Below are 9,552 nucleotides of genomic sequence, written 5' to 3'. Positions count from 1 at the left end.
TCTCTGTATATTTTCATAATAGAATTCAAAGGTAGTCCCTGGTTGGCCTCATCTGTGGAGGTGTTGGGTAATCTGTCTGGAATGTTACTTGTTCCTCACCTTTATCTAATGAAGGTCTAAGGACCTTAACATTGTATCTCTTATAAAGTCTATTGCAAGGAAAAGGAGAGTGTGGGGTGAGTGTGACCTTTCTCTTATGTTCCGTCATGTAAGTTTAAGAAAACCACCTTTACTACATCAAGTTTCTTATGACTATCTCAAGTTTCTTATGACTTGTTCAGACTATGATCAATGGGGGAAAAATAAAAGTCTTAGTGCCCCTGGCAGACACCCCATGGAATTGGAAGACAGCCACAGAGAACCAATACTGCCACCCAAAGGAGGGGAATCCATCCATTCATTGTCTCCTTTAAGGTTCGTGTGGGGGCTGGGGCAAATCCCAGCTGACATCCCAGCGAGACGTGGGGTACACCCTGGACTGGTCACCAGTCAATAACAGGGCAGACACAGAGACACGCAACAATTCCCACTCACACCTACATGCAATTTAGACTCACCAATTAACTTAACCTGCATGTCTGGACTGTGGGAGGAACCCGGGGAGAACCCATTCAATGTTGCCCAGGAGAGGAATGTGCCCCACATTTTTAATTTCTCATTTTAACAGTGTCTAATTGTGGCTGCAGCACTATTTGCTGTGTGTAATGTAATGGAAACATGGTCTAATGACTGAGCACAATGCCTCAATTAAATGGGGAAGATATAACAAAATACTCAGACAAGAAGCAAAAGGAGCTGCCTCATCAAGTAACTGCAGTGATGATAACAAACTTTATCTTTGGACATTACATTTTGGCTAAGATCAAAGATGTTGGTGTGTTAAATACGAGCAGCTAAGTATGAAGGTGATAACTGAGCGAGTGAGCAATAATCTGATCCTCACAACCAGCTGTCCTTGAGGTGCTCCAGCAGAGCTGCTTAGCACTCAACAGTTCTCCATAAAATAACACAATGTTGAGAGCAGTGATTACCTCAATCAGAAATGTGAGGGACACAACGAAAGAGAGAGAAAGAGAGAGAGTGAACGAGGGAGCAGAAAATAGAGGGGACTACCATGACTGCAGCCTCTGATCTGTGAAGGATGAATGAAGGTGATCTGTACACGCTGGAGCTTTTCATTTCATACTAAAACTATTAGCGCCTCTTTGTGGTCAAACAGCCAAACAGCAAGAGAGAGTTCGTCTTGTTAAACACTGAATTTTTTTAATTTGAATTAACTGTTTATACAAAAGCCCATTCTAAATAGACATTTATTACAAAACTGTCAAGCTTCAAGTACATTTGAATTCTCTGTTTCCATTCAAAATCAAGCTGAAGACATTTCTTTTTAAAGATTTTCTTTGGCCATAGATTACTTTATTGGACACTGGATAGCATTTTGGAAATATGAAAGAGAGAGAGAGAGATTGGATGACTTGCAGCACAAGACCACAGACTGGAGTTGAGCCTTGGGTCACTGTGGTTGGGCCATAAGCCACCACTGAGCCACCAGGGCACCCTGCAAGGACAGTATTTCTGATTGTAACACAACAACATTCTTTCGTTTCACAGTGCAATCCTTGACAAACTGCATAGAAATATGATGAAATGATGCTGAGGTAGCATGATTTAAAATGTAGTGACAAAACTACATGGGATCTTTGGGTTATCTTCAAATTGAAAATACAAGAAAAACAACTGAAACTGTATCTCTTAATGGTGCATTAGTAAATAAATACTAAATCATTTAATCATCACAACAAATTTGACATTTTTTCTATTTTTCGGGAAAACAATGTTCCTCCAGAGTACGTCACTACACAGCTCTGATTGACTCACTAAAGTAAACCAAAATAGAACAAAATACACACACATATATATATGAAGTTATATAAAACACTACAAACAGCAATGCCCTTTAATACAGGAAGGCAAAAACCAGCTTCCCACTGATGTTCAGAGCCATCTGATTGCCAAATGACAAAATTGTTTGAAATAGTCAGAAACAGTGATTTGGCCAAAATGTAACAACTGAACATGTTAAAATGTGCAAGTGTCATTTCTTAAAATTATTTCAACTCAATAATCAATAATTGTGGGAAATGGTCAAATCTTCCTAACCCTTCTCACACTTTGGCTTAACTGTCACGACACTTCTGTCTTGTGGGGGCTACATCTGGTTTTCATTATATTGTGGGCTTGAGTACTGATCCTGCATGGCTCCACTAGCGGCCCCCATGGCGGCCTGCTGAGCTGCTGCCTGGACATGAGGATTCTTCCAGGCTCCTGTGGCCCATTCCTCTTGAGCTTTTGACATGCTGGCCCCACTGCCACGGTAGGAATTATGGATCTGCAGGCAAAGTGGTATCACAAGTTATTATCAACATAGTTTCATAGTGTGGTTGGAAAGTGCTTTTAATCACTTTAGTTTGTCTTCATTCATCATGTAAACTTTAGTGTTATGCAGCTGTACTCCCAAATCAGTAAGTAACAAAAATGCAGAAACAGGGGCATTTTATATATATACACTTAAGCCCAAAATTATTCATACCCCTGTCAAATACCAGAGATTCCTTAATTTTTTCAGTTACACATTAATATTTCACCTCAGATGGACGTGGGGGATGCCACTCGGGGATGCAGATTATTACTGGCAGCGCCCCTCCAGCAGCTGGCGCTCTAGGCGACAGCCTATATGGCCTATGCGTAGAGCCGGCCCTGCACACACACACTTACACATATATACACATATGTATACATATATGTATGTATACACACACACACACACACACACACACACATATATATATATATATATATATATATATATATATATATATATATATATATATATATATATATATATACACATACATATATATATATATATATATATATATATATATATATATATATATATATATATATATATGTGCACACACACACACACACATATATATACATATATATATATGTGTATATATATATATATATATATATATATATATATATGCACACATATATATAGATCCCGCAGGATCTGCGCTCGGTGTCATCCATTGTGACTACACTCAGTGCAGATGTTCCTGTACACTATGCCAGATACTTGGTTAAGGCGTTCCATGTACACTGTACCCGCCTGCATCTTACACTCTGCCATTATGTGCTGGACTGTTTCAGGAGCATCTTTGCAGTCTTCACATGGGGTCCCATCTGGTGTGGTAGACCCCCACCACCACTGATAGGAATACAGACCAGGCCCCGCAAGGCGTAAAGGCCAAATTTGTAAACAGAGTGGCCGCTCAGATCAGCTGACCAAGGGAGACAATATACTGTAGGTGGAAATAGTCATGACCTAGTCGTTTACAGATGCGTCACCAACACCACACGTTCCCAGAAAGAGAGACTGCCCACTCTTAGATGGTAGAATCTCGAAAATGACTGATATTACCATGTGTCTGCTGCACATATGATAGCAAGAGAGGTCCCACCACAAGGCCCATGAGGTAGCTACACCATGAGTCGAGTACATCCGAACCCTGACAGGACCGGCTCAGCCAAAGGCACATACGCCTGCTGAATTGTGTCTACAATTCGCTGACACAGCCCAGGCTTTGACAAGTGACTTTGACCACACTACTGGCGGCCTGTAAGAGCCACATGTACTCTGCCAAGGTGACAAGGGGGCACAACATCTATTGAAGCCACTCAACCTCCTGGCCTCCTTCAAAAGAGGGGAGTGACCACAACCAGACCAAGTGGGACAGGCAGAAGTCAGAGAGAACTACACTCGACCCATCTGGGGTCAGATCCTGCAGGAGTCACCGTGAACCAACAGAGCTCCGAGCTCTTTGTCCTCCTGATGGAAGTTATAGGTAGTAGAGAAAATCATTTCATATCGGCAACACCAAGGAGGTTAAAGGGGTTAACTGCTATCTATAGACATAATATGCAAATTGTACAGCACATGTAATTATATAACAACTATCTGTATTTCCATTTATCTCAATCACAAATTGATTACAGATTTGTAATGATCCCTGGACCAAAATAGATTGACTGTCTACATTTCCCCTTGTAGAAAAGTTCTTACCCTGGTGAGAGCGATGAAGGACAGAGAGGCCACAGCGGTGAACAGGATAGTAGGGACCAACATGATCAGCGCAATGAATATATTGTAGCTAAAGAAGGACATGGTAGCCAACCAGCCACTGAAAGAGAAAAAGATGACCACATTACCACAGTTTCTTAAAAAAAAACAAAAAAAAAACAGCAACTCATGAACACAATTTTGTGGACTTTAAGTTTAAGTAAGGATATCCAACTGCACATGGTGACATTTCTAAACGCTGTCATAATATTGATGTCTGATTGTCAGGTCAGGTGACATTTTCAGAATCTTTTTGACAGCCTCTAAAAATTTAATAACAGGACTATTAGAACATGCAGTTTCTGATGTTACATCTTTGTAATATTAATGAAAGCTGTGACAGTGAATCACCTGATTAGACTGGTGGCTCGAGCTCATTAATTATATACATTTGTAGTCTTTCTGTATTTGTAGTCAGATTCTTTATTTTCTTTTGATGCATAATGATAATCAATGATGATTGATGATCATCAACACTGAACTTCAGCAGTAACTCTGGTGCTTGAGTTGCACTAGACTGCCTGGCTCTAAGTATGGGGCTCTTGGTATAATGACACTCTTGCTTGTTTTATATGTCAAAATGAATAAAATCAGTGAGACCTGGCCTTGCAAGACAAAGAGTCGCCCTTGATATAATTGACAGTAAAGTGTTTTTTTATCCGAGCAAACCATGTTTTTCTTTCTTTCAAGGACTCAACGTAAAAAGAAATAATTTGAATGAAACTGATAAACATGAAGATATCTGACTATTCTCTCTATATTCTCTAGATTCTAAAATGCCCTTACCATACTCCCCACCCAGGGATGCCTATACTCTGGATGATGCTGATGCCAACTTGTGCCATGAACACAAAGAAGAACTGCATAAAGTTGAAGGAGCTGTCACTCCTGAGGAAGAACAGAAACATTAAATAGAAATATTTGTATGGAAAACTACTCAATCACACGCCTCTGTCACCATGGTATCATTCCTCCCACATCTGATGACAACACAACCATGGATGGCCTTACTACAGGACTGTGCTACTTGCCTCTCTCTAGGTACTGATTCTTTTCTCTTACAAGGATCTACTATGTGCTTCTACAAGTTCTTCATCTTCAGCACAGATACTGTATGCGCTACTGTGGAGCAAATACGTTTCTCAATTGTGAAGAAAAGAGATTCTTTTTTCTCTCTGCATATAATCAGTACTTCATATTTGACTTACTTGAAGGCCTTGTAGATGGGCCTGAACCAACAGACATAAGAGCAGGGAGTGAACATGAGGAGCCAGATGATAGCCAGTCCAAAGTTGGTTACGCCACCTCCACCAAACATCCAAGCAAAGCAGCCAATAAGATTCACAGCAAGAGTAGCACTATTTACTGGAAGACCAAAGCAGACATACTGTGTTTCACTCAATGATGCAAAAAACATCTGGTGGGAAGACTTACACAGATGCACACATACAGAAAAATAGTGGAAAGTGGGTATGAAGGCAGCCTCATTAACAGAATTGTGAAGCTCTGCATGTAGTTGCAATACTTGACTAAGAAAACTGCTTGTGTTCCCTGGACAGCCTTTTTGCAGGTGTTCTTTTCTGTCAGTTCTCAGAATGTTTGTGAGGCTCCAGTACTCCTCGCTTAAGTTGCACTTAGCTCTAATTAGGGCTCTGTGCTCTGGTCTCATTTTTCTTCTCTACAATAGGAAAGAAGGCCAATCAGCTTGAAATTTTGGTCTACATAGAACATATAGAGTGCTTTACAAGAGAGCGATGAGGCAAAACACAGGACACACGATTTCAGCTATTAAGGAACACATGCAAGTTCTTTTAAATGCAGAACAGAAACACTGTCGGCTTCAAATGTTCTTCACACGTGAAAGGAGAAAAAATGCTGAGCAAAGCATTTACAAACTGAACTGAACCAATGCCAAAGGGAAAGAGAATAACAGCACATCCAGAAGCAGACTGGAACGTTCAATACCTGCTCAAGTTTAACTAGAAAAAAGATCCCTGCAGAAAGAAAAGAATGTAGTTGCAGTAACAGATAAGTCAGAGTGATAGATACATAGTTCTGGTGCATGGCTATTTCTTATAAACACATATTTTGTTTGGTACACTGCAAAATCAGACTCTTTAATGCAGCTGGTGTATTGGTGTGCAGAGGCCCCTCTGGACTTCTGGTGTTTATTTTCCTGTTACTGTACTGTTAATTGTCTTACTGCCATATTACTAACTGCTAGTGTTAATGTCATTGCACCTCCCCTTACATGGACGGGCGGGAAGCTTCCAAACCAGAGCAACATCACTGTGCTGTTTGTTTACGGTGGTATAAACTTTGATGAAAGTGCCTCTGGCAAAAATTGTTTAACATAATTTTAATGTTAACTGTCCGGCTCAAACCGAGGCCATATGGTCAGCACTATGACTCATTAGCAAATAAACCAGTCAGGATAACAGCCAGTAAAAAAAAAAATCTTTTTGGACCAAAGGGACCCTTGTAAACAGTTGTCCATCTGTCATATAGTTCTTTTTAGGAGTTAACAAAGGAACATAAGACCTCCAGGAAACTTCTGTTGATTCTTTTTTTCTTTTTAAGGCTTCTATTCTTCTGAATGGCGTAGCCTCTGCAGAAAGACTCAGTTTAAAGTGTCAAAGTTGAAATAATAAGCTGATATATTGTGGGAGACCTAATGCATGGGTGATGTCACATCGCATGCTGGGAATCTCACACAACTCGTACGACAACTTCATTTTGAGCCACTCACACATCCACAGGTGGTACATTCTCTTGCACATGCTGCGGTGCTGCTCGGGGATCTCGTCGAAGTCCTGGTAGAAGCACGGCTTGAGGGGAATAAATCCCGGCAGCGGGGGGAAGTTGGGCTCTGAGACAATTAATTTCATAACAGTTAGACTAGGTTGCATGCAATTAATTTCTTTCCCGGTGTGTTACTTTATAGTTACTAACCTGTCATGTCAGTAAAAGGTGGAGTTTGCTGCTTGGATGTCCTCCTTCTTCAGTCTCTTGAGCCTGGCAAAGAAGAAACTGAAGGTCAGGACTTTTTTTTAAATATATATATCCCATATTTATATATATAACATGTGTGTCCTGTGCAAGTCAGAGCTGGGGGGGTCAGGGCTTCGTACCATTACCACAACAATACACTTTTTAAAAAGGCATTTCACAGAGGGAGCTATAAGCTCAGCGTGGCCGAGGGATTTAACGTGTGCCCTTTGCCCTTCGATGTTATCGCCTGAATGCTTCCACTTTCAGCAACATCATGATATCACCAGAGAGGGCTGAGACACACTCACACTCCACCGGGTGAACCGAGCCGGACACGTTCGTTGTATACACGACTTGTATATTAGAACAGAGGGCTGGTCATCGTAGCCAGGAATTATTGATTCCACGGGAAACATAATCTGCTTACCTCCTCCACGGAGCAGCCGCTTCTCCGTCCAAGTGCACGGTCTCCGGTGGGAGGGCTTCAAACGCGTGTTGACGAGAGCAGACGGCCAGTGGAAGGAAACCTGCGAGCAAACTATAGCGCTAATATAATACTTTCACCTGCACAATATGACAAGAGTGGTAAGTCCTCTCTATCCGCACCGGCGACCAATCAGGTCCGCTCTTGCTGGGATCCGCACCAATGGGCAGATGACGCTAATCCTTGACGTGCTGCTGTCGTCCAATCAGCGTTCAGTCCTCTGTCCGTGGTGCTGAAGCTAACCTGGAGGTAAACAGTGAGGCTTTAGACTGTAAGCTACCGACCTGAGCTCAGCACTGTCCGTCATGAGCCGTTCATCTATGACATCCATCCAGCCTGGGATGGGCGGTGTCTTTAATGGCATGATGGTGGTGTTTTATAGTTTATAGTGTGTCATCAGCAGCTGAGAGGACTACTTTAAGGTTGTTGGAAACCCTCTTTACTAATTGTTTGTATGATGGTTAGTAATGTTTTGTACGTGGAGGACAAAATGTTTTACCAGCGGTCAACCGGTGTGATATGAAAGTGCAGGAAGAAAAAAATTATACCACCAATTAACAATCAGTACAAATATAATCAAACACCAGTCATAGGTAAAAGAAATTGGAGGCTTAGCATCAAAATATGTGCAGATTTACCAGGTTGATAAGAGCAGGTCTCCTGTGCACAGTAATGTTTATATGAAGCTGGAATTAACAAACGTCTGCTCAAAGCACAATGCTTCTGAAAACTTCAAAATGAAAATAGAGGGTTAATCTAAAGTCAGCACCACTGGAAATGGATCTGAGAACATAAGCGGAACATTCTATGGACTGACACATCAGTTTAAATCTATTCAGTCTAACCACTGAGCAGACTGCAGAGGGCTCAATGGAGAAAAAACAGGCTCCCAGAGTAAAACAAAGCCAAAATCAAAACTGATGGCTATTTGATATTATTACAATATTCTGTGTGTGTGTGTATATACAGTGGTGTGAAAAAGTATTTGCCCCCTTACAGATTTCTTCTGCTTTTGCTTTTTTGTCACACTTACATGTTTCAGATCATCAAACCAATTTTAATATCAGACAAAGATGACCTGAGTAAACACAAAAAGCAGTTTTTAAATGATGATTTCATTTATTAAGGGAAAAAAGCTATCCAAACTAACCTGGCCCTATGTGAAAAAGTAATTGCCCCCTAAACCTAATAACTGATTGTGCCACCCTTGGCGGCAACAACTGCAACCAAGCATTTGCAATAACTGGCGATGAGTCTTTCACATCGCTGTGGGGGAATTTTGGCCCACTCTTCTTTACAGAATCGTATTAATTCAGCCACATTGGAGGGTTTTCGAGCATGAATGGCCTGTTTAAGGTCATGCCACAGCATCTCAATTGGATTTAAATCCGGACTTGGACTGGGTCACTCCAAAACCTTCACTTTGTTTTTTTGAGCTATTCAGAGGTGGACTTGCTGGTGTGCTTCGGATCATTGTCCTGCTGCATAACCCAAGTACGCTTGTGCTTAAGGTCACGAACCGATGTCCGGACATTCTCCTTCAGGATTTTCTGGTAGAGAGCAGAATTCATGGATCCATCAATTATGGCAAGTTGTCCAGGTCCTGAAGCAGCAAAGCAGCCCCAGACCATCACACTACCACCACCATCTTTGACTGTCGGTATGATGTTCTTTCTCCGAAATGCTGTGTTAGTTTTCCACCAGATGTAACGGGACACACACCTTCCAAAAAGTTCCACTTTTGTCTCGTCAGTCCACAGAATATTTTCCCAAAAGTGTGGGGGATCATCAAGATGTTTTTTAGCAAGTGTGAGATGTGCCTTTGTGTTCTTTTTGGTCAGCAGTGGTTTTCACCTTGGAACTCTCCCATGGAGGCCATTTTTGCCCA

The 9,552-nt window shown here is 41.4% G+C and overlaps 1 protein-coding gene across 1 annotated transcript; it reads right to left on the bottom strand.

Moving 5' to 3' along the window:
- Window positions 1–2,209: 2,209 nt before the first annotated feature.
- On the bottom strand, window positions 2,210–7,077 carry LOC139202897 (secretory carrier-associated membrane protein 5-like). Its single transcript, XM_070832497.1, has 5 exons — window positions 6,939–7,077; window positions 5,398–5,554; window positions 4,976–5,077; window positions 4,133–4,250; window positions 2,210–2,389 (listed from the first exon to the last, which is right to left on the bottom strand). Exons 1-5 carry the CDS (start codon window positions 7,075–7,077, stop codon window positions 2,210–2,212), a joined length of 696 nt encoding a protein of 231 aa, XP_070688598.1.
- Between the last annotated feature and the right edge of the window lie 2,475 nt (window positions 7,078–9,552).

The sequence above is a fragment of the Pempheris klunzingeri genome, chromosome 1 (genome assembly GCF_042242105.1).
Source record: "Pempheris klunzingeri isolate RE-2024b chromosome 1, fPemKlu1.hap1, whole genome shotgun sequence".
NCBI classification, from domain to species: Eukaryota; Metazoa; Chordata; class Actinopteri; order Acropomatiformes; family Pempheridae; genus Pempheris; species Pempheris klunzingeri.
This window is presented reverse-complemented; position numbering and strand designations above follow the sequence as displayed.

Excerpts from the sequence above, each read along its gene's own strand:
- LOC139202897 (XM_070832497.1), bottom strand. The coding sequence starts at position 7,077 with ATGAAATTAATTGTCTCAGAGCCCAACTTCCCCCCGCTGCCGGGATTT. Across the intron at positions 4,251-4,975 it reads ATCCCTGGGTGGGGAGTATG|TGGCTGGTTGGCTACCATGT; the intron begins GTAAGGGCATTT and ends TTTCTCTTTCAG. Across the intron at positions 2,390-4,132 it reads CCTTCATCGCTCTCACCAGG|ATCCATAATTCCTACCGTGG; the intron begins GTAAGAACTTTT and ends CTTTGCCTGCAG.